Source organism: Heteronotia binoei, chromosome 13 (assembly GCF_032191835.1).
Source record: "Heteronotia binoei isolate CCM8104 ecotype False Entrance Well chromosome 13, APGP_CSIRO_Hbin_v1, whole genome shotgun sequence".
NCBI lineage: Eukaryota > Metazoa > Chordata > Lepidosauria > Squamata > Gekkonidae > Heteronotia > Heteronotia binoei.
The window spans coordinates 14,202,437-14,227,487 of NC_083235.1; the positions used below are offsets into that span (position 1 = coordinate 14,202,437).

The 25,051-nt window shown below is 51.0% G+C and overlaps 1 protein-coding gene across 2 annotated transcripts in view; it reads left to right on the forward strand.

Annotated features, from left to right (window-relative positions):
* The window catches only part of GRIPAP1 (GRIP1 associated protein 1), a 125,487-nt gene extending 110,178 nt beyond the window's left edge, over positions 1-15,309 (forward strand). For both annotated transcript variants that reach the window (XM_060252712.1, XM_060252713.1), the window contains 2 exons: positions 3,912-4,066; positions 14,015-15,309. In XM_060252712.1, coding sequence (XP_060108695.1) covers positions 3,912-4,066; positions 14,015-14,107 — 248 coding nt within the window. In that variant the 3' untranslated portion in view covers positions 14,108-15,309. The remainder of the gene's footprint in view (positions 1-3,911; positions 4,067-14,014) is intronic.
* The last annotated feature ends 9,742 nt before the right edge of the window (positions 15,310-25,051 follow it).

Here is a 25,051-nt window from a genome sequence, read left to right on the forward strand (position 1 = left end):
ATTGGGAAATACCTGGATGTTTGGGGGTGGAGCCTCAGGAAGGCGGGGTTTGGGGAGCGACCTTAATGGGGTAGAATGCCACTGAGTTCATCTTCCAGAGTGGCCATTTTCTTCAGGTGACCCCTGTTGCCTGGAGACCAGTTGTTACCCCAGGAGCTCTCTAAACTCCACCTGGTGACTGGCAGCCCTGCTTTTAAGTGAGGGAAGCTACTCCCTGAGGCCTCATTCTTACCAGAGTGATAAACATGAGTCTCAGCTACCCCACTCCAGATTTTAGGTGGGGGCTCACATAATGGAATGTGCCTCCTGAACCCTCTGCCCCCCCCTCCGAATCCCTGCCCGTAGAAAACTAGAGAGCCAGTTGGGTGTAGTCAGGGCCTGCTCGCTCACTAGGCGAACTAGATGGTTGCCTAGGGCGCCAGCACAGCGGGGGCACCGAATTCGGCCTTCCCCCCTAGGCAAATGCCTAGTTTGCCCGCTCCCCAGCCACCTCCTCCCTCCCTCCCCCCCCCCCCGGTCTATTTCAATGCCCTGAACAGCGGTCCAGTGCCCTGCTCTTGGGCTATCCAAAGCCCCCCCCCTTCCCCACTGATCAGCTGATCAGCAGGCGAAACCACACTTTGTTCTCACTGTCCATCAGTGCCGGGGCAGGCCAACTGCAGCAGGAGACCAGAGACCAGGAAGTGGGGAGAAGTGGGGCTACTCGTGAGTAGGCAGCAAGGGCGGGGGGTGGAGCTGTGCTGCCTAGGATGCCAGAAGGGCTAGGGTCGGTCCTGGGTGTAGTGGCTAAATGAGTGAACTGTTATCTGGGAGAACCGGATTTGATTCCCCATTTCTCCACATGGCAGCTGCCGGAGCAGTCGTAACTTTGTCAGAGGCTGTTCCACACAAGGGCAGCTTCCGGGAGAGCTCTCTCAGCCCCACCTACATCACAGGGTTTGATTCCCTACTCCTCCACTTGCAGCTGCTGGAATGGCCTTGGGTCAGCCATAGCTCTGGCAGAGTTGTCCTTGAAAGGACAGCTTCTGTCAGAGCTCTCTCAGCCCCACGCACCTCACATGGTTTGATTCCCCACTCCTCCACTTGCAGCTGCTGGAATGGCCTTGGGTCAGCCATAGCTCTGGCGGAGTTGTCCTTGAAAGGGCAGCTTCTGTCAGAGCTCTCTCAGCCTCACCTACATCACAGGGTTTGATTTTCTACTTCTCCACTTGCAGCTGCTGGAATGGCCTTGGGTCAGCCATAGCTCTGGCGGAGTTGTCCTTGAAAGGGCAGCTTCTGTCAGAGCTCTCTCACAGGGTGTCTGTTGTGGGGAGGGGAAGGGAAAGGACAGGGTATAAACCCAATCTCCTCCTCCTTTTAGATAGATCCAGGTGGACAGCCCTACTGGTCTGAAGCAGTAAAACAAAGCAGGAGTCAAGTTGCACCTTTAAGGCCAGCAAAGTTTTGTTCAGAACGTAAGCTTTCGTGTGCTAGAAGCACACTCCGTCGCTTCATTCACTTCAGTCTGATGAAGTGTGCTTCTAGCACACAGAAGCTTACCTTCTGAATAAAACTTTGTTGGTCTTAAAGGTGCCACTTGATCCCTGCCTTGTTTTCTCCTCCTGTGGTCAGTACAGTAAAAAGTTATTGCGCAAAACCATTGGTCATTGCAATTACAGCAACTTTCAAGTTAAAAGCAGTCAAGGACTCTAAGATTAACATATTAGATTATTCAGAATCTTACTTACATACAGCAACCCCAGGATTCCATAATCAGGCTCTAATAGTCCGGTTAACAGCATCATTTTACTGTCTACTGGACACTGCCTTTGCCCTGATTTTACTAGCAGCCAAAGCAAAAAGTGCTGCCTTATAAGAAACCGTAGAGTCAATATCTGATAATAGAAATATTAACTTATCCATGTCAGAGGCCAAATACAATCGATTTGTTATTTCAGTCAGAAACTTGTGTCTAGGTTCCGAGTACAGTGGGCAAACTATAATAGAAGAGGTCTTCCACGGAATTTCCTCTTATCCTTCTTCTGTTCTTCTAGATATCAGGGCGAAAGGGATCTTTTCTCATTGACGCACTGGTTTTCTGCATGGCGGGGAACGGTTTTATGTGGGGGGGGGGGACTCTGCCTCAAATGGTACCATCAGACCAGAGCAGGGGTGTCAAACATGCGACCCAGGGGCCGAACCAGGCCCCCGGAGGGCTCCTATCAGACCCCTGAGCAACTGGCTGTCATCTGCTTCCTTTTCCCTCTCTCTTGCTTCCTTCTGCATCACAGCTTGTTTTGCAAGGCTTGCTCAATCGTACAGGAGCTACAGAGCAAAAGCTTCATTTTCTCCACTAGCTGAGGGTCCTTCCTTGAGGAAGAAGGGAGGAGGCAGAGCTTGCTTTGCCAGGCTCTCTCAGTCGCACAGCAGAGCTACTGAGCCGAGCCTCTCTTCCTTTTATTGGTTGAGGCTCCTCCCCCTCCTGGTCCCTTGAGGAAGGAAGGAAAGAGCCAGAGCTTCCTTTGCTCATTTCCCTGGATCCCATGGGAGAAATACAAAGAAAGCACCTTTAAGTAGAGAAAGAAGTACTTTTCTCCCTTTCTCACAATACAAGAACTCGTGGGCATTCGATGATATTGCTGAGCAGTCGGATTAAAATGGATAAAAGGAAGTACTTCTTCACCCAAAGGGTGATTAACATGTGGAATTCACTGCCACAGGAGGTGGTGGCGGCTACAAGCATAGACAGCTTCAAGAGGGGATTAGATAAAAATATGGAGCAGAGGTCCATCAGTGGCTACTAGCCACAGTATATGTGTGTGTGTGTGTGCGTGTATAACACTGTAAATTTTAGTTTTAATTGTAATTTTGATGGCTTTAATTATAATGGTTTTAATTAGTAAATTATATATATTGCATTGAAATAATGTTTTTATATTGTAAATTGTAGATTTTATATGTTGTGAGCTGCCCTGAGCCTGCTTCGGCGTGGAGGGCAGAATATAAATAAAATATATTATTATTATTATTATTATTATTATTATTATTATTATTATTATTATTATTATTATATATGTATGTATATGTGTGTGTGTGTGTGTGTGTATGTACACACACAAACATATATTGGCCACTGTGTGACACAGAGTGTTGGACTGGATGGGCCACTGGCCTGATCCAACATGACTTCTCTTATGTTCTTATCTGGGGCAGTGATGCTCTGCATTCTTGGTGCTTGCGGGGGGCACAGTGGGAGGGCTTCTAGCCCCACTGGTGGACCTCCTGATGGCACTTGGGGGTTTTTTGGCCACTGTGTGACACAGAGTGTCGGGCTGGATGGGCTGTTGGCCTGATCCAACATGGTTTCTCTTATGGTCTCATGTCTGGGACAGTGATGCTCTGTATTCTTGGTGCTGAGGGGGCAACAGTGGGAGGGCTTCTGACATTCTAGTGGACCTCCTGATGGCCCCTGGGGTTTTTTGGCCACCATGTGTGATGCTCTGCATTCTTGGTGCTTGGGGGGGGGGGGGGCAACAGTGGGAGGGCTTCTAGTGTCCTGGCCCCACAGATGGACCTCCTTATGGCACCTGGGTTTTTGGTCACTGCATGACACAGAGTGTCGGACTGGATGGGCCATTGGCCTGATCCAACATGGCTTCTCTTATGTTCTTAAGAACAATGAGTAGTAATGTTTAAGTATTTTTTTTAAATCTTAAACTGTGTTTGTTTCCTTTATAAAGTCTATATCTCTGCTACCTAATCTTAAAAAGGGAACAAACACAGCCCAACCCAACATGTCTTGGCCCAACAAGGTCTCATTAATGTCAGATCTGGCCCTCATAACAAATGAGTTTGACAGCGTTGTTTCCTTGCTGACCCTCGAGATGCCCATCAAATGCTCTCCTCCCTCCTCCCCCCTCCTTTTCTGGCAGACGTGTCGGGAGCCCACGGGCAGGTGGACCGCAGCAGCCTGAGCAGCGTCCTGCGCGACCTGGTGAAGCCGGGAGACGAGAACTTGCGCGAGATGAACAAGAAGCTCCAGAATATGCTGGAGGAGCAGCTGACCAAGAACATGCACTTGCAGAAGGTTTGTGGGCGGGGCTTCGGGGGAGCTCCGCCCCAGGGACGCACCGTTGGGTGAGAATGGGAAGACCCTCGACCTGGATGGCCCAGGCTAGCTCCTGATTTTATCAGATCCCGGAAGCTAAGCAGGGTCGGCCCTGGTTTGTACTTTGAGGGGAGACCACCAAGGAAGTGCACGGCAGGGTCGCCACGCAGAGGCAGCCGACGGCAAACCACCCCTGTTTTGTCTCTGCTCTGAACGTGGGTGGCCCAGGCTTGCCTGATCTGAGCCAGCATTGTGGGGAGGGCAATATAAAAATCTTAATTAATAACAATCACCACCATCATCGTCATTGAGCAAATGGCTGAGCAGTCAGGTTAGAACTGTTAAAAGGAAGTCCTTCTTCACTCAAAGGGTGATGAACACATGGAATTCACTGCCACAGGAGGTGGCGGCGGCTGCAAGCATAGACAGTTTCATGACGGGATTGGATAAACATCTGGAGCAGAGGTCCATCAGTGGCTCTTAGCCACAGCATATTGTTGGAACTCTCTGTCTGGGGCAGTGATGCTCTGTATTCTTGTGCTTGGGGGGGGGGGCAGCAGAAGGGCTTCTAGCCCCACTGGTGGACCTCCTAATGGCACTTGGGGGTTTTTTGGCCACTGTGTGACACAAATTGTTTGACTGGATGGGCCATTGGTCTGATCCAACATGGCTTCTCTTATGTTCTTATCATCTTGCCAGATCTTGGAAGCTGAGCAGGGTTGGCTCCGGTTAGTACTTGAATGGAAGACCACCAAGGAAGTCCTGGGTTCCTGAGGCATTGTCAGGGGAATGGTGCTCTGTATTCTTGGTGCTGGGGGACAACAGTGGGAGGGCTTCTGGACCTCTAGCTCTGCTGGTGGACCTCCTGATGACCCCTGGGTTTTGGCCATGGTGCGACCCAGTGTGTTGGGTTGGATGGGCCATTGGCCTGATACAGCATGGCTTCTCTTATGTTCTTATGGCCCCACTGGTGGACCTCCTGATGGCACTTGGTTTTTTTGGCCACCGTGTGACACAGAGTGTTGGGTTGGATGGACCACTGGCCTGATACAGCATGGCTTCTCTTATGTTCTTATGGCCCCACTGGTGGACCTCCTGATGGCACTTGGTTTTTTTGGCCACCGTGTGACACAGAGTGTTGGGTTGGATGGACCACTGGCCTGATACAGCATGGCTTCTCTTATGTTCTTATGGCCCCACTGGTGGACCTCCTGATGGCACTTGGTTTTTTTGGCCACTGTGTGACACAGAGTGTTGGGTTGGATGGACCACTGGCCTGATCCAACATGGCTTCTCTTCTGTTCTTATATTCATATCCTTTTTTAAAGAAGAAGAACACCAGGGAAGAAGAAACTGCCAGCTGAGCCTCACAACCAGAGAGGCTAGCACTCTTGAAATAAAAGCCTGTAGTGATACTGTACCCAAGGTGTGTGCTTTTAGAAAGTAGGCATGGCTAAGAGTTGGGAGAGGAGTTTCAAAAGCCAGAGAGTGGGGCCAGGGGACATGTTTGTTGCAGCAGCACAGGAGACAGAGGGGCTTTTTAGGGGCTTGAGGTAAAAACATAAGAGAAGCCATGGATCAGGCCAATGTCCCATCCAGTCAAACACTCTGAGCAAAACTCCAGAAGCCACTGTTGCGCCCCCCCACAGGCACCAAGAATACAGAGCGTCCCTGCCGCAGACAAAAGAACTTGAGAGAAGCCATGTTGGATCAGGCCAATGGCCCATCCAGTCCAACACTCTGTGTCATGCAGTGGCCAAAACCCAGGGGCCATCAGGAGGTCCACCAGCGGGGCCAGAACTCCAGAAACACCCCCCCCCCAAGAGCATCCCTGCCCCAGACAGAGTGTTCCAACTTGTGGCTAATAGATGCTGATGGGACCTCTACTCCACATGTTTATCCCATCGCTATGCCTGTTGCTCCTTCATGTCTTGGAGCGCCCACAGGTTCTCGTATCGTGAGAAAGGGAGCAAAGGACTTCTTTCTCTACTTTTTCTATCCCCTGCATAATTTTGTAAACTTGCGCCATGTCACCCCCTCCATCATCATTTCTCCAAGCTAAAGACCTAATCTTAGGAAGAGAAACAGGCAGGAGGAAGGTAGCCCCCCCCCCCCAAGATGAGCCTTCTGAAGGAAACTTTGCTCCAGAGCTGCAAATACGGATTCATGAAGGACCTCCCAGTATGCGGAGATGGCCTCCCCCACCTGGGTCCAGTGCCGGATTAAACCCTGCAGAGGCCCCCAGGCAGTCAAAATCTCAGCGGCCCCCTCACAAATTATCTCAGAGTCAGTGACCCCCACTGCAGCCTGCAGGCCCCTTCTCCAAAGCCCCTTCGACAAAGCTGTGGGGGAGAGGCAGAGAGAGGCAAACTTGGCGATGACACCAGAAACAGCCGCATCAGGCAAGTCGGGCAAAGAGCGGCTCAGTTGCTGGCTGCGTGTGCAGGATGGGAGGGCTGCAAGCAGGGGGGGAACCAGGGGGAGAAGCCAGCCCGGGGCCCCTAAAGGCGTGGGGGCCTTTAGGCCAGTGCCTGCTTGGCCTAATTGTTAATCCAACCCTGCCTGCTAGGGCTCTGGCCGATTTCCCCCTCTGTTCTTGGCTCAGAGTAGGCAGGAGCACAATCCACAAAATCTCCCCAACCGTTCCTGGTCGCAGCCTCCGCAGGTCAAGGTGACTGCTGGAGGAACAGCAGCAGCACGAGCCTCCCTCCCTGGCACCGACCGGCAGCCGAGGGAGTAGCAGTTTCCCTTCCACATGAGTGGCTCTCGGGCGACCTTGAGCTCGGAGCTGCTCCGTTGTGCGCCAAGGAGCCGCCGCTCCTCGGAACTCCTCCGCCTCGCAAATCGGGGTCCGCCCTCCCCCTCCGAACCTCTGGGGCCGAGCAGCCAAACAGAACAGCTAGAAGCGCAAATCCCTGCACCCTCAAAAGGCAGTCCGCAGTCCGTCCTGGCTTTACGGGAGGGTCCTGCAGAAAACAGAGCTGCTACCTGACCCTCTGGGGCCTGCCAGCTCTCCGGAGATGGGGTGAGTCTGACACCTTGAACAGTGCCGGCAACCCCTGGGAGCGCTCCATTCACCCCCCCTTGCTGCCGCCGCCAGCCTCCTCCGGCCCGCTGCCATCATGCTCTGCTCGCCACCCCCCCCCCGCTGCCTTGCTCCGCCCCTGTTCGCCGCAGCTAAAACAGCCCTACAGGCTTCTCACAGCCCGCACCTGTGCATTTAACCAAATGCACAGGCGCGGGCTGCTAGAAGCCAGTAGGGCTGTAGTGGTGTTAAGTGAGGGGGCAAGCGAGCGGAGCGCGGTGGCGACGGGAGGAGCGAGCAGAGCGCGGCAGCAGTGGGGGGGAGTTGGAGGCAAACTAGCTGATTGCCTGGGGCACTGGAGGGGGGGAACCCAATTCGGCGCCCCCTGCCTCTTGACACCCAAGGCAACCGCCTAGTTTGCGAGCCAGCCCCGACCCTGAGTATACTTCTCTTACTAGTGACCAGCTGTAGAACTAGGGTTGCCAGTCCCCCTCAGTTTGGAGACCCCCCCCCCACTTCAGGGTCATCAGAAAGCAGGTGGGAGGAAATGTCTGCTGGGCACTCCATTATTCCCTATGCAGACCGATTCCCATAGGGTATAATGGAGAATTGATCTGTGAGTATCTGGGGCTCTAGGGGGGCTGTTCTTTGAGGTAGAGGCACCATATTTGCAGCATAGCATCCAGTGCCTCTCCTCAAAACACCCTCCAAGCGTCAAAAAGATTAGACCAGGGGGTCCAGTTCTTTGAGCCTCAAAAGAAGGTACCCCTACCCTTCGTTATTCTAATGAAGGAAAAGCATTTAAAAGGAGTACGGTTCTTTTAAATGTGGTGGCCAGAACTCCCTTTGGAGTTCAGTCGTGCTTTTCACACCCTTGCTCCTGGCTCCACCCCCAAAGTCCCCAGATATTCCTTGAGTAGGGCCTGGCAACCCTATGTAGAAGGAATTTGGAGTCCAGTGGCACATTCAAGACACGAGGTTGGAGACTGGGCCCCTGTTCAATCCAGAAGCAGCTGAAACCAGCTTCCACATATAAAAACCAGGGCTTTTTTGTTAGCAGGTTCTTCTCATATTAGGCCACACCTCCATGATGTAGCCAGTCCTCCTGGACCCTACAGTAGGCCCTGTACGAAGAGCCCGGGAAGCTCTTGGAGGATTGGTTACATTGGGGGGGGGGGGGTGACCTAATATGCAAAGGAGTTCCTGCTACAAAAAAAACCCTGTTAAGCAGAACTGTGTTTAGCGGGAGAGGAGGCTCCTCGGAGACAGCGGTAGGCCGCTGTGAGAGATAAGATTTTGGACTAGATGGCGCTTTGGGGAGCAATCCAGTCCCACTGCCGTTTTCTTATATACTTATGCCTGGTTTGGGAACACGGCGTGGGCTGCCATGAGCTTTCCAGGCAGGAGAGGAAGTAGCTGATGAAGAGGGCTTTGGAAGCACACACCCTGAGGTGGGAGGACGGGGGACACTGGATTCAAATCTGTCACTTGCAGGGGTGGAATTCTAGCAGGAGCTCCTTTGCACATTAGGCCACACACCCCTGACGTAGCCCTCCAAGAGCTTACGAGACTCTTTTTTGTAAGCTCTAGGAGGATTGGTTACATCAGGGAGGTGTGGCCTAATATGCAAAGTAGCTCCTGCTAGAACTCCACCCTGACACCAGGGATGTAGCCAGGATTTTACAAGTCCGGGGGCCTTTTTAAAAAGTCAGGGGGCACCCTTTCCCATCCACTACGGGGCTCGCCGCTTCTCGGAAGCTTTCTGGGGTAGGGGCAAAAGCTGGAGGCTCTGAACGTGGCCAGATTGAGGCAGCCAACCCTAAAACTTTGGCGTGAAGAAGGGACTGCACCATGCATGCTAGCGAGGGGGGGGGGGTTTCCTTCCACCTCCCTCTCTCCCACCCTGGCACTTTGCAGCCAGGAGCTTCATCCATCTCCTCCCCTCCCCAGCCCATTCCACGTGGCTTCCTCTGCCTCCCTCCTCTCCACCTGTCGCTTTTGCTGCTGCACTGCACTGCGCCCTGCTCAGCTCTCCTGGCTCTGGCTGCCACCAGTGACACTTCGCTGTCTCAGCCACAGCGAAATAGAAAATGCAAAAAGAAGACTGCTTGCCGGAGGCCCCCTGGGAGTCAGGGGGCAGTGCCCCCACAACACTTGCATACGGTATTTAACAACAAAACAAGGATGCAGCTTACAGAATCGTAGAGCTGGATGGGACCTCCAAGGTCATCTAGTCCAACCTCCTGCACAATGCAGGAAATTAACAATACCTGGCCAAACTGGCCTGGAGAAAAATTGCAGCCTGACCCCAAAATGGCGATTGGCATTTTCTTGGATGTGTAAGAAAGGATCATGAGAATGAAGCACCGATGCAGCCCTTCCCGCCCTCCTCCTCATGATCTGCCGAAGTTCCCAGACTCAGCATGGCTGTCAGACGGCCATCTACGTAGCTTCTGCTCGAAAACCTCTAAAGAAGGAGAGCCCACCATGATTGGGAGGTCTATTAATGCACTGCAGTTACTGAGAACTGGTGTGGGGGAGTGATTAGACTATGACAGGGGTGGCCAAACTTGCGTGGTGACATGATAGAGGTTTACAAGATTATGCATGGGATAGAGAAGATAGAGAAAGAAGTCCTTTTCTCCCTTTCTCGCAATATGAGAACTTGTGGGAATTCAATGAAATTGCTGAGCAGTCGAGTTAGAACGGGTAAAATGAAGTCTTTTCTTCACCCAAAGGGTGATGAACACGTGGAATTCACTGCCACAGGTGGTAGCAGCTGCAAGCACAGACAGCACCAAGAGGGGACTGGATAAACATCTGGAGCAGAGTTCCATCAGTGGCTATTAGCCACAACGTACTGTTGGAACTCTCTGTCTGGGGCAGTGATGCTCTGTCTTCTTGGTGCTTGGGGGGCACAGTGGGAAGGCTTCTAGCCCCACTGATGGACCTCCTGATGGTGCCTGTTTCGTTTTGCCACTGTGTGACACAGGGTGTTGGACTGGATGGGCCATTGGCCTGATCCAGCATGGCTTCTCTTATGTTCTTATGCTTAACGTAAGAGCCACACAGAACAAAGGTCAGATGTTTGAGAGCCACAAGACATGATTGTAAGGTGTTTGAGAGCTGCAAGGAAGGAAAGAAGGCAAATAGGTGGTGAGCAAGAGGGGGAAAGAAAGCAACTTTAACTTCAAATGCCTTCTCCAAGCTGCCAGCTGGCTTGTCTTGGAGAAGTGATTTAAAGAGACATATGCCTTCAATCCAGCCAGCAGGGCGCTGGGGGCTTTGAGAGCCACACAACACATATGAAAGAGCCACATGTGGCTCCCGAGCTACAGTTTGATCAAACCGGGACTATGATTTGGGAGGCCCAGGTTAGAATCCCTGCTCTGCCCTGGAAGCTCGCAAGGTGACCTTGGGCCAGTCATGCACTGTCTGCCTTAACCCACCTCGCAGGGCAGTTGTGAGGATAGCGCCAGAGGAGAGGAGGAGGTCGTCAGCCGCTTGGAGCCTCTGTCAGGGAGAGAGGCCGGGGTGTAAACGACAGAAACGAATCATCCCCCACCCCGTTTGTCGCTGAAGCTTCCATGTTCAGAGGCAGTATAGAGGCAGGGTGCAGAGGGGAGGCCATCGCCTTCGTGCCGCGCTTTGCGAACTCCCACACGATGAAGTTGATGAAGTCTTTTCTTCACCCAAAGGATGATTAACACGTGGAATTCACTGCCACAGGAGGTGGTGGCGGCTGCAAGCATAGCCAGTTTCAAGAGGGGATTGGATAAAAATATGGAGCAGAGGTCCATCAGTGGCTATTAGCCACGGTGTGTGTGTGTGTGTGTGTATATATGTGTGTATATATATATATGTGTGTGTGTGTATACATATATATATATTTATATATATAATTTTTTTTTGCCCCTGTGTGACATAGAGTGTTGGACTGGATGGGCCATTGGCCTGATCCAACATGGCTTCTCTTATGTTCTTATGTGACACAGAGTGTTGGACTGGATGGGCCATTGGTCTGATCCAACAGGGCTTCTCTTCTGTTCTTACACGGGCCGCCTTTCGGGAGCAGAGCACCGGGCCGGACGGAGCCTTGGCTTCAGCCCCAGGTCCGGTGCTAGGCTTTCTGGCGCCATAGGCAAATCACCCACTAGCGGATCAAGAGAAGAGTGCCAAACTTGAAACTTTTTACATTTTTAATTTACTGGTTTTTTAATTTTAATTTTTTCCACACACACAAAAAATGTGCTAAGTTATTTAAAAATGGTGGGAGTAAGTGCTTGCCGCCCACGCCAGGAAGGAGGGTGGCAGGATAGGATGAGGTGGGAGGCCAAGTCACACATCGGGGAGAGGGGGGTGGCTTGGCTTTGTTGAGGGCAGCTTGGTGATGGGAGAGGACAAGGGGACAGTGGTCAGGAGCCAGAGTCGTCGTGCATCGGGGAGGGGTGCCCCCGAGGCCAGGTGGCGCCCTAGGCAACTGCCTACTTTGCCTACTCCCACGCACCGGCCCTGTTCAGCCCGCAAGAAAACGCCGGCGTTCCCTTCCTTCCACAGGCCAGCACATGCGCCGAGGCAGGAGAGCATCCAACCCAACGAAGGACTTTGCAGTATATCGGTTCTCTCTCCCCACCCCGCCCCCCGCCGTCCCTTCAGTTTTAGCTTGATGTAGAATCCGATCCTTCCAACGTCCTAATGGAGCGAGGGAACGAAAGAGTGAGGTCAGCGGAAACAGGACTGCTATTTATAGCCGTACCCAAGAGGGGAGGGTGTTGGGGGGGAGCCGTTTCAGAGGACAGCCTTCAAGGTTGGGGCTGAAAAATGGGCAGAGAGGGAACGCCTCCTCAGGGCCAGGAGGTCAGGGGCTGTTGCTGGGAGGGCCAAGGACGACGAGGAGAGCTCTCCTCGTTGGGCGGGGCTGAGGGGCAGATGAGATGATGTGGGTGGCCGGCGGTGGCCTCTGGGAGGCACTGTGGAGCTGGGTAAAGAGGCTCCCGGTCGGCTGCCCCGCGGTAAATGGGGTAGGTGTGGGGCAGCCCTCCCCCCACTTCCCAGCAAGCCAGATCGTCCCTGGGCATGCTACGCAGTCGGGAAGTAAGGTAAGGGGTCTCCCTACAGGTGTGGAGAGGTAAGGCAATTCACCTAAACTTCAAGATTCCCTTGCTGTGAAAATCTGCCACTTGGTTCTGCCTCTTCTCTCTCTCTCTCTCTGTCTCTGTCTCTCTGCCTAATAATTGATTTGGCCCTTTCCTCTCTCTGTCTCCCACGCTGCTTTCCAGACTTTTCCTTTGAACTTTCCCCCAATCCTGTTCCAACAAGCAATTTTTTTAAAATCCCATAATGAATTGCTCATGCAAACGTCTGCACTGGCAGAGGGAGAAGGCAACGTTTTGTCGCCTCGGCTACATTTTAATTTTGGGGGAGAAGGCAAATGTTGCTTTTTCCTTGTCCTAAACTTGGGGGGTGGGGTTTGCCTGTGGCTCCTCCCACCTGCGGCTCATCTCTCCCTTTTCTTTTCTTTTCTTTTCTGGGCCGTCAAGTTATAACCAATTTATGGCAACCCGGCAGGGCTTTCAGGACAAGAAAAGTTCAGAGGTCGCTAGCCACTGCCTGCCTTTGCATAGCAGCCCTGGGCTTCCTTGGTGTTCTTCTGTTCAAGTACTAGCTAGGTCCAACCCTCCTTAGCTTCCAAGATCTCACAAGATCAGGCTATCCTGGGCCATCCAGGTCAGGCAAAAACAAAGAAGATGATATTGGATTTATACCGCACCCTATACGCTGAACCTCAGAGTCTCAGAGCAGCTTACAATCTCCTTTATCTTCCTTCCCCACCACAGAGACCCTGTGAGGTGGGTGAGGCTGAGAGAGCTCTGACAGAAGCTGCCCTTTCGAGGACAGCTCTGCGAGAGCTATAGGTGACCCAAGGCCATTCCAGCAGCTGCAAGCGGAGGAGTGGGGAATCAAACCCGGTTCTCCCAGATGAGAGTCCGCGCATTTAACCACTACATCGAACTGGTGGTTTGCCATTGCTTGCCTCTGCATTGCAACCCTTTACTTCCTTGTTGGCCTGCCATCCAAGTGCTCAATCGGGGTCAACTCTGCTTCGCTTCCAAGATCTGGGGAGGGGCGGTGGCTCAGTGGTAGAGCCTCTGCTTGGTAAGCAGACGGTCCCAGGTTCAATCCCCGGCATCTCCAACTAAAAGGGGCCCAGGCAAGTAGGCGTGAAAAACCTCAGCTTGAGACCCTGGAGAGCTGCTGCCAGTCTGAGTAGACAAGTGGAGGAGTGGAGAATCAAACCGGTTCTCCCAGATAAGAGTCCGCGCACTTCACCCCTACACCAAAGTCAGGATTAGCTCTTTGCTTTGCAAAGAAAGAAGGGGGCCCTGGGAAACACAGTGACAGATGCCACTGTGCCTGTGGGCACCGCATTGGGGAACAGGGTCTTGGACCCAGATAAAAAGGTAAAGGTAGTCCCCTGTGCAAGCACCAGTCATTTTCGACTGGGGTGATGTTGCTTTCACAACGTTTTCACGGCAGACTTTTTACGGGGTGGTTTGCCATTGCCTTCCCCAGCCCCCTACACTTCCCTCCCCCCCCCCCCCAAGCAAGCTGGGGACTTCCACTGGAATCGAACTCAGGTCATGAGCAGAGGACTCCGACTGCAGTACTGCAGCTTTACTACTCTGCGCCACCGGGCTCTTCTTGTACCCAGATTACAGTTGCCAAATGGAACACGGTTTGAGCAGCTGGTGGGCAAAACTGTGCATTATTGCATGCAGCAGCAGAGCGTGTAGGCCCCACGCTGTGTTGGTTCTCAACTGGAACAACTCTTCTCAACTCTTCCTGAGCTCTGTTTTGGCCTTCTGACTCCTCTCTCTCTCTTTCCTCCTTTCCCTGCCTAGGACCTGGAAGTGCTCTCCCAGGAGATCGTCCGGCTAAGCAAAGAGTGCGTCCCGTCCCCCGACGCTGAGCCTGACCTGGACAACGCCGTCTGAGCGCAGCTCCGTCCTGTGGCCCCACCCCTTCGCTTTGCCCTCGACTGCACTGCCAGGGTGGCGTTTCGGGGGGCGAAACTGCCACTTACTGCCTCCTCCTCCCCAGCTTGATCTCTCTCATCCTCTTTCTGTTTTGGGGGGTTGGGGGCACCTATCCCCTCTCCAGCTTAGCCGTCTTTTCCCTTCCCTCCATCCAGCAAACGGTTCCTCCCAGAACTACCTCCCTCCTTTGGGTCCTGGGTTCAGATCTCTCCCTCCACCCTCGCCCCCGATTTATTTCCCCTACGCAGCTGGGTTCTGTTCTAGCTATTTCTTCTCTAGGAGCTGTAACCGCTGATCCTGTGCTGGCTGAGAGGTTGAAGCGGCCTTATCCAGGGCTTTCTTTTTCTTTTTTTAGCAGGAACTCCTTTGCATATTAGGTCACACCCCCTGATGTATCCAATCCTCCAAGAGCTTAGAGGGCTTTTAGTACAGGGCCTACTGTAAGCTCCAGGAGGATTGGCTTCATCAGAGGGGCACAGCCTAATATGCAAAGGAGTTCCTGCTACAAAAAAAAGCCCTGGCCTTATCACTATAGCGCTCCTTGTGATCAGGAGGGCAAACTGCGGCCTGGTTCTGAAGGCGGTTGCTGTAAATGTGCCAAACCGGCATTCATAGGGGGAAATGTTGGATACCTGGTTTGGCTTAACTGGGCTTGTGAGGCAGGGGAGAGGTTGCCTTGTCAAGATAAAGGTCTCCTTGGTGTGGGGACCAATGATTAATAAATAACTTCCCCCTCTCTGTTGTCTCTCGCTCTGCCTCCACCCTGCAAGGAACATCTACCATCCCCACAGCACACTCCCCGGGACTCATTCCAGTTCTCCCCCCTGCAATCTTATTTTTTTTTTCTACGCCCTTCATTTTGCATGCTCGGTCAGTCCCGAACTTCCCTGTCCCAGCTGTGTCCAGCTGTTGCTGCTGTTACTTAAGAAGAAGAAAAGAGAAAAATATTGTAGAGAAGAATATATGTATATATATATATTTGCGCTGGCTCCTTCCCGTGGGATTGGGCGGGACACGAGCGGGGCAGCTTCTCCGGCTGCCCTCCTCCTGTCGGGCGGAGGCAGCGTGAGCGCTTTATTTAACGTATCATGACTTTAACACGAGGCTGTTAATCGTTGAGCAACTGATAATGCAAACAATGATTTTTTTGACTGGCTCGAGCTCTGCGGTTTGTCTTTTTCTTGTCCGATGGGCTGGAGGAATGTCACGGTGGGAAGGGGGATGGTGGGGAAGGGGGGGGAGTATGGCGGGGGGTGGAATCTGCGCTTACATCGATGGAACCAAGCCCGCTTTTGATCCTGGCTCAGTTCACACCCATACACTCCTTTTTCTATCATACGTTTCAGTGAGGGGAGGGACGGTGGCTCAGTGGTAGAGCACCTGCTTGGGAAGCAGAAGGTCCCAGGTTCAATCCCCGGCATCTCCAACTAAAAAGGGTCCAGGCAAGTAGGCGTGAAAAACCTCAGCTGGAGACCCCGGAGAGCCGCTGCCATTCTGAGTAGACAATACTGACTTGGATGGACCCAGGGTCTGATGCAGTAGAAGGCGGCTTCATATGTTCATACGTTCAGTGGGAGCCTGTTCTGTGTTTTTCCCCTACTGAGTTGCTAGCCTTCAGGCCAAGCCTAGCGATCTCCCAAGATTACAACTAGGGTTGTCGGGTCCAATTCAAGAAATATCTGGGGACCTTGGGGGTGGAGCCAGAGATGTTGGAGGTGGAGTCAGGAGGCTGGGGGTGGAGCCAGGAGCAAGGTGGTGACAAGCATAATTGAACTCCAAAGAGTTCTGGCCACCACATTTCAAGGGACCGCACACCTTTTATTTTTTTTATTTTTTTTATTTTTTTTTCAAGTTAATAAATGATTTATTAGAAAAAGTTATTATACAATCGTAATAAAGTAATACAGAAAATGCATATAACTTGGTAAATTTCACCGAACATATACCTCAAGAAAGAGGGAGGGGGAAAAGAAAGGAAAAGAAAAAAAAGAAAAAGAAAAAAAAGGGGGGGGAGGGGAAAGGGAAAGACCAATGATAAGATTACTACGTGAAATACACCAGGATTAATTATAACCACAAAAAATCTTTGTAAAGTTTGCTTTTGTTGTAGGAATTGATATAAAATGGGTCGCTATCAATTTTCCCCAGGATAGGAAGCCAAACCGCTATATACTTGGAATAAGCTTGGTAAGGGTCAGAAGTATCTATCGAAGCCTGGATCTTGTCCATTGCAATATGACCGCACACCTTTTAAATGCCTTCCCTTTGTTAGAAATTATGAAGGATAGGGGCACCTTCTTTGGGGGCTCATAGAAGTGGATCCCCTGGTCCAATCCTTTTGAAACTTGGAGGTGTTTTTGAAGAGAGAAACTGGATGCTATGCTGAAAATGTGGTGCCTCTACCTTAAAAAACAGCCCCACCAGGGCCCCAGATACCCACAGATCAATTCTTCATTATGCCCTATGGGAATCAGTCCCCATAGGGAATAATGGAGCACCCAGCAGATCTCTCCCTCCCCCCCCCCCACCGCGCTTTCTGATAACCCTGAAGTGGGTGGAGGGCCTCCAAACTGGGGGATCCCCTGCCTGCACTTGGGGATTGGCAACCCTAATTCCAACTGATCTCCAGAGATCAGTCCCCCCAGAGAAAATGGCTACTTTGGGGGGGTGGACTCTGGCATTGTACCCCACTGAGGTCCCTGTCTCACTCAGGCTCTCGCCTGGTGTTGATGACCCTATTCAGTATCCATGAAAATCATCGCTGCTATTAGGCCCTAGTTGCTGAGGTGAAAGGAAAAGAGGTATGAAGAGGCAGAGTCCAAATTTGTCACGGGAGAGGCTGTGGCTCAGTGGTAGAGCATCTGCTTGGCATGCAGAAGGTCCCAGGTTCAGTCCCCAGTATCATCAGTTTAAAGGGCTTGGTGGTAGATGATGTGAAATATCTCTCTGCAAGAGTTTCCGGAGAGAATTCCTGTCGCAGGATATGGTGGCAGCTAAGAGCCCTGTGGCACAGAGTGGTAAAGCTGCAGTACTGCAGTCAGAGCCCTCTGCTCACGACCTGAGTTCGATCCCAGCGGAAGCTGGTTCAGGTAGCCGGCTCCAGGTTGACTCAGCGTTCCATCCTTCTGAGGTCAGTAAAATGAGGACCCAGCTTGCTGGAGGAAAAGTGTAGATGACTGGGGAAGGCAATGGCAAACCACCCCGTAAAAACATTGTGAAAGCAACGTCAGCCCAGAGTCGGAAACGACTGGTGCTTGCACAGGGGACTACCTTGACCTTTTACAAGTATGGACAGCTTCAAGAGGGGATTGGATGAATATACAGAGCCAGAGGTCCATCAGCGGCTATTAGCTACAAGGTATAGAGGGAGCACTGTCTGGGGGCAGCACTGTCTTCTTGGTACTTGAGGGGGGGCAACGGGGGGGGGAGCTTCTGGAGTTCTGGCCCCACTGGTGGACCTCCTGACAGCCCCTGGCTTTTGGTTGCTGCAGTGTTCCCTGTAAGCTGAGTTCGTGTGAGTGAGCTCACAGTTTTTAAGCTTCTGGCTCCAACGTTTTTGTCTCCGCTCAGGAAAAAAGGCCCCAGAGCAAACCGATGTACGCAGCAGCTCACCGCTTCAATGCCAGTAGCTCACAAAGTAGAATTTTTGCTCCCATGTCTCCACAGTTTAAAGGGAGTATTGAGCCATTGCGTGACACAGTGTTGAACTGAACGGGCCATGGGCCTGATCCAACATGGCTTCTCTTACCTTCTTAGCTGCTGCCAGCCCGAGTAGACGACACTGACCTTGGTGGACCAAAGGTCTTGTTCAGTGGGAAGCAACTTTGTGTGTTTGTGTGAGTTGAGAATCTTCTTGTGAGAGCCACTTCAATGAAGTGGTTAAGTGTGCGGACTCTTATCTGGGAGATCCGGGTTTGATTCCCCACTCCTCCACTTGCACCTGCTGGAATGGCCTTGGGGCAGCCATAGCTCTGGCAGAGGTTGTCCTTGAAAGGGCAGCTGCTGTGAGAGCCCTCTCAGCCCTGCCCACCTCACAGGATGTCTGTTGTGGGAGTGGGGAGGTAAAGGAGATAGTGACCTCTCTGAGATTCAGAGTATAGAGCGGGATATAAATCTAATATCTTCTTCTGAGACACCTCACAGGATGAAAATGACTTTGACTTCTCAGCTCCTCAGAGTTTTTCCCACCCACTGCTGGCTCCACGATTCACGGAGGGCTGTGGGACCTTGAGCCACAGGAACAGCAGAAGGTCCTTCTTCTCTGGAAAGAGGCCAGCTGCCCACACGGAGACTCTTCTTGCACTACTTCTTGACCTTCTCGGGCCACCGTACAAAATTAGAACGGGTAACAGGACTCTTGGATGTGGATGATATCCACCACCCTTCGGGGGCTGACACATGACTGATGCCCAAATGCTCGTATTGCCTGGCACGTTTTTATTCAGGAAGGACGATGATCTGAGGTTCTCAGACTTTGTCCTCGAAAACTCAGCCCTTTTCCCATAGTAGTGAATGGTGACCAGGGCTTATATTAAGCAGGAACGCACAGGAATGCCGTTCCAGCTGGCTTGGTGTCAGGGGGTGTCGACTAATATACAAATGAGTTGCTGCTAGGCTTTTTCCACACACGAAAGCCCTGTGTGGAACAGTGGTGCCATCAGGGGGTGTGGCCTGATATGCAAAGGAGCTCCTGCTGAGCTTTTTCTGCAAAAAGGCCACATGCAAAACAATGGTGGTTGCAGAGGGTGTGGCCTAGTATGCAAATAAGTTCCTGCTGGGCTTTTTCTACCAAAAAAAAGCCCTGATGGTGATTATTTGTAAACATTAAAGAACATGCTTGGGCCCAACCTCTGTGAGCCTGCGAGCACCTTTAAAATTCTGACACGGCATGTTGGACGCAGCAATAAAATGGCTGCCACAGGAGGCCCATGCAAAATGGCTGCCAGAGCTTAACTTCAAGCACTCAAGTGTCACTCTGGTGCTGTGGGGGCAGCTGCTGCCCAAGTAACATTCTAAAAAAATCTGGACAGCCAATCAGAAGCCTTGCTGTGCAAAAGCTTTACCTAGCCCGGGGGTGGCCAAACTGAGGTACATATGGTGTGTCTCTTGAAGCCCCCACCGCCCCATTGGCTGGCTTGGAGAAGACATTTGTCTCTTTAAATTCATTCTCCAAGCCAGCCAACAAGACTTTGCAGCTTCGAGGGGACATTGAGCATCAGAAAAAATGTCGGTGGATACTATGGCACCCGAAGGCACTGGGTTGGGGGCCCCTCCACCTGAGCAGCACTTCAATGGAAGGAAACCTGCTCCTGTGAATTCTGGTATGGGTGTGGAGAATTAGGTTTCACCCCCACCCCCCTATGATCCATACGACTGAATGGCTGCTAGTGGCGCCAGTACCTCTGCCCCACTTCTGTTTCTGGGAGTGATTGAATTTTGGGCTCAGAGAGCAGGAGAAAGCATGAACATTTAGAACAGAAAGTTAGGTCCATTTTTGGAAGCCCTAAATCAGGGAGCCGAATCAGGCCCTCCAAACCACTGGCTGTCATCTGCTTTCTTCTCCCTCTCTCTTGCTTCCTTCTGCATCACAGCTTGCTTTGCCAGGCTTGCTCAATCGCACAGGAGCAACAGAGCAAAGTCTCTGTTTTCTCCATTGGCTGAGGCTCCTCGCTTGGGGAGGAAGGGGGGAGGAATACCTTGCTTTGCCAGGCTCTCTCAATTGCACAGTAGAGCTACTGAGCCAAGTCTCTCTTCCTTCTATTGGCTGAGGCTCCTTCCCCTCCTGGTCCCCTGGGGAAAAGGGAAAGAGCCAGAGCTTCCTTTGCCCAGCTCCTGGGACCCCATGGGAGAGATACAAAGAAAGCACCTTTAAGATCAACGAGTGCTAATGTTTTAAGCATGTTTTATTTATTTTTTTAATCTTTGTGTTTGTCTGTGTCTTTTATAAAGTTTATATCTCTGCTACCTAATCTTAAATAAGTACACCCACAGCTCGGCCCGACGAGGTCTCATTTATGTCGGATCTGGCCCTCATAACAAATGAGTTCGACACCCCTGGGCTAGAGAATCTCTTCAGCCGTCAGGTGGCAGCGCCCATGTGGAGAATTGCTACGCCCCCCCCCTCCCGAATAAATATTTCATTGGGCCTTTGATCTGGGGAAAATAATAACAAAAGCTTTTATTTTAGATTCTTAGGGGTGTCTTGAGGATTGGAAAGGGAAAGGGGAATGGGAGAGACAGAGGCACAGACAGAAAACCAGACCCGGCGGGTGAAGAGAGTGAAATGGTGCCGTGTGAAAACTCTGCTGCTGAGTCTCTGAATGTTAACTGGGACAAGGGAGTAGGCCGGGTCCCGCTTCTCGTCCTTCCCAAGCCGAGTCATCTTGGGAGCCTGGGTGCTCCAATTCATAGCATCCGATGCCTCTTCTCAAAACACCCCCCAAGTTTCAGAAGGATTGGACCAGGGGATCCCGTTCTATGAGCCCCCAAAGAAGGTGCCCTTAGCCTTCATTATCCCAACGGAGCAAAGGCATTTAAAAGGTGCGCAGTCCCTTTAAATGTGATGGCCAGAACTCCCTTCAGAGTTCAATTGCGCTTGTCGCATCCCTGCTCCAAAGTCTGCTGGCTCCACCCCCAAAGTCTCCAGATATTGGACCTGACAACCCTAGTTGTAGTCCCGGGAGATCCCCAGTCTCCTTGCTCCACCCCCCAAAGTCCCCAGATATTTCTTGAGTCAGACCTGGCAACCCTAGATAGGGGCAGGAGGGCACGGTATACTTTTCCCTGGGCTGTGCCTTCCATATCTAGAGCATTTTGATCCTGCCTTGTCCAAAACCGCACTCGAGGCAATTTACAATGATGATACAAGCAACAATGTACAATTAAAAATCCATATAAACAAACATATGCAGTTTGAATAGTAGGTGTCCAGAGTCCCCCGTCATTCCTCTTTGCGTGGTTTGCAGAATTTCTAGCTCTAGCACAAGCTGTGGAAATCAGCAGAGTGTTTCCCAAGCATGGAAAGGAACATCTTTGCCTCTTCTTTGCTGGAGATGATGTAGCTGCTGAGGGGAGAGGAAGACAGTGGCCGACTGTCTTGCCCCCACTGCTTTCTGACAGAGCTCCTGTGCTCTTCCCACCAAACTGACCTGCTGAATTTTATTTCCCCTGACAAGGAAACAAGCAATGGAGAGAGTTGTGCCTGCTTAATTTCTGTGAATTGGGGCTGCTGTCAATAAAAAAAAAATGGCACCTCAGGGGGAGAGAGGACTGTGTATGTTGTGTCACAACCTGTCAGGGAGCCAGGGAAAGAGGACCATGCATGTCATGTCACAACCCTTAAGGGAGCTGAGGAGAAGACTACGTCATGTCACGACCTGTCAGGGAGCTGAGGAGAAGATTATTGTCAAGTGATGAGCTTTAAGGGAGCTGAGGAGAAGACTGTGTCATGTCATGACCTCAAAGGGAACTGAGGAGAATACTGTCATGTCACAATCTTTAAGGGAGCTGAGGAAAAGACTGTCATGTCACGACCTCTAAGGGAGCTGAGGAGAAGACTATTGTCAAGTCATGACCTTTAAGGGAGCTGAGGAGAAGACTGTGTCATGTCATGAGATTCATGACCTGTAAAGGAGCTGAGGAGAAGACTGTGTCATGTCATGACCTCAAAGGGAACTGAGGAGAATACTGTCATGTCACAATCTTTAAGGGAGCTGAGGAAAAGACTGTCATGTCACAACCGCTAAGGGAGCTGAGGAGAAGACTGTGTAATGTCATGAGACTCATGACCTGTAAGGGAGCTGAGGAGAAGACTGTGTCATGTCACGACCTCTAAGGGAGCTGAGGAGAAGACTATTGTCAAGTCATGACCTGTAAGGGAGCTGAGGAGAAGACTGTGTCATGTCATGACCTCAAAGGGAACTGAGGAGAATACTGTCATGTCACAATCGTTAAGGGAGCTGAGGAAAGACTGTCATGTCACAACCGCTAAGGGAGCTGAGGAGAAGACTGTAATGTCATGAGACTCATGACCTGTAAGGGAGCTGAGGAGAAGACTGTGTCATGTCACGGCCTCTAAGGGAGCTGAGGAGAAGACTATTGTCAAGTCATGACCTTTAAGGGAGCTGAAGAGAAGACTGTGTCATGTCATGAGATTCATGACCTGTAAGGGAGCTGAGGAGAAGACTGTGTCATGTCATGACCTCAAAGGGAACTGAGGAGAATACTATGTCACAATCTTTAAGGGAGCTGAGGAAAAGACTGTCATGTCACAACCGCTAAGGGAGCTGAGGAGAAGACTGTGTAATGCCATGAGACTCATGACCTGTAAGGGAGCTGAGGAAAAGACTGTGTCATGTCACGACCTCTAGGGGAGCTGAGGAGAAGACTATTGTCAAGTCATGACCTTTAAGGGAGCTGAGGAGAAGACTATGTCATGCCACGACCTGTCAGGAAGCTGAGGAGAAGACAATATCATGTCACGACCTGTCAGGGAGCTGAGGAGAAGACAATATCATGTCACGACCTCTCAGGGAGATGAGAAGACTGTGTCATGTCACGACCTGTCAGGCACCAGGGAAAGAGGACTGGATATGTCATGCCACGACCTGTCAGGGACCCAAGGCTGCCTTAATGTGCAGATTGTGGCTGATAATAAAGGTAACAAATGGGAGAAGAGGAACAAAGGAAAGGCAGTCTCCCTCTCTGCCCAAGATATTCCCTTTTAGCAATTGGCACATCCCAGGAAAGAGGTTTTGGACACCACTCTGGCTCATATTGAGCCCTGTCTGAGGAAACCTGGAGCCATCATGCTCTTGTACACAACGCTGGATTTGAACAAACCAAATCCTTCCTGCTGTAACACTTCTCTCTCTGTCTTGCAGGGACTGTGTCCCTCACCTGAAGAAGTTGAGATTGGATTTCTATCCCAACCCTTCACTACCCAAAGAAGTCTCAGAGCGGCTTACAATCTCCTTTCCCTTCCTCTCCCCACAACAGACAGCCTGTGAGACAGGTGAGGCTGAGAGAGCTCTGACAGAAACTGCTCTGTAAAAGGTAAGAAGGACTCCTTTAAACGGTGGAAAACCAGTCCAAGTGAGATTAGTAAAAGGGAACACAGGCTGTGGCAAATCAAATGCAAGACTGTGATCAGGCAGGCAAAAAGGGACAATGAGGAGCATATTGCAAAAAACATAAAGACCAACAATAAAACTTTCTTCAAATATATTAGAAGTAGGAAACCAGCCAGGGAGGCAGTGGGGCCCTTGGATGACCATGGGGTAAAAGGATCACTGAAGGAGGATAGGGAAATGGCTGAGAAGCTAAATGAATTTTTTGCCTCCGTCTTCACTGTGGAAGACGAGAACTTTTTGCCCTCCCCAGAACCACTAATTTTGGAAGCGGTGTTGAAAGACCTGAGTCAGATTGAGGTGACAAAAGAGGAGGTCCTACAACTGATAGACAAATTAAAAACTAATAAGTCACCAGGTCCGGATGGCATACATCCGAGAGTTCTGGAAGAACTCAAAGCTGAACTTGTGGATCTTCTAACAAAAATCTGTAATCTTTCATTGAAATCTGCCTCCGTTCCTGAGGACTGGAAGGTAGCAAATGTCACCCCCATCTTTAAAAAGGGTTCCAGAGGAGATCCGGGAAATTACAGGCCAGTCAGTCTGACTTCAATATCAGGAAAGTTGGTAGAAACCATTATCAAGGACAGAATGAGTAGGCACATTGATGAACACGGGTTATTGAGGAAGACTCAGCATGGGTTCTGCAAGGGAAGATCTTGCCTCACTAACCTGTTACATTTCTTTGAGGGGGTAAACAAACATGTGGACAAAGGAGACCCGATAGATGTTGTTTACCTTGACTTCCAGAAAGCTTTTGATAAAGTTCCTCATCAAAGGCTCCTTAGAAAGCTCGAGAGTCATGGAGTAAAAGGACAGGTCCTCTTGTGGATCAAAAACTGGCTAATTAATAGGAAGCAAAGAGTGAGTATAAATGGGCAGTCTTCGCAGTGGAGGACGGTAAGCAGTGGGGTGCCGCAGGGCTCCATGCTCTTTAACTTGTTCATAAATGATTTGGAGTTGGGAGTGAGCAGTGAAGTGGCCAAGTTTGCAGATGACACTAAATTGTTCAGGGTGGTGAGAACCAGAGAGGATTGTGAGGCACTCCAAGGGATCTGTTGAGGCTGGGTGAGTGGGCGTCAACGTGGCAGATGAGGTCCAATGTGGCCAAGTGCAAAGTAATGCACATTGGGACCAAGAATCCCAGCTACAAATACAAGTTGATGGGGTGTGAACTGGCAGAGACTGACCAAGAGAGAGATGTTGGGGTCGTGGTAGATAACTCACTGAAAATGTCAAGAAAGTGTGCGATTGCAATAAAAAAAGGCCAACGCCATGCTGGGAATTATTAGGAAGGGAATTGAAAACAAATCAGCCAGTATCATAATGCCCCTGTATAAATCGATGGTGCGGTCTCATTTGGAGTACTGTGTGCAGTTCTGGTCGCCGCACCTCAAAAAGGATATTATAGCTTTAGAGAAGGTGCAGAGAAGGGCAACTAGAATGATTAAAGGGCTGGAGCACTTTCCCTATGAAGAAAGGTTGAAACGCTTGGGACTCTTTAGCTTGGAGAAACGTCGACTGCGGGGTGACATGATAGAGGTTTACAAGATAATGCATGGAATGGAGAAAGTAGAGAAAGAAGTACTTTTCTCCCTTTCTCACAATACAAGAACTCGTGGGCATTCGATGAAATTGCTGAGCAGACAGGTTAAGACGGATAAAAGGAAGTACTTCTTCACCCAAAGGGTGATTAACATGTGGAATTCACTGCCACAGGAGGTGGTGGCGGCCACAAGTATAGCCACCTTCAAGAGGGGTTTAGATAAAAATA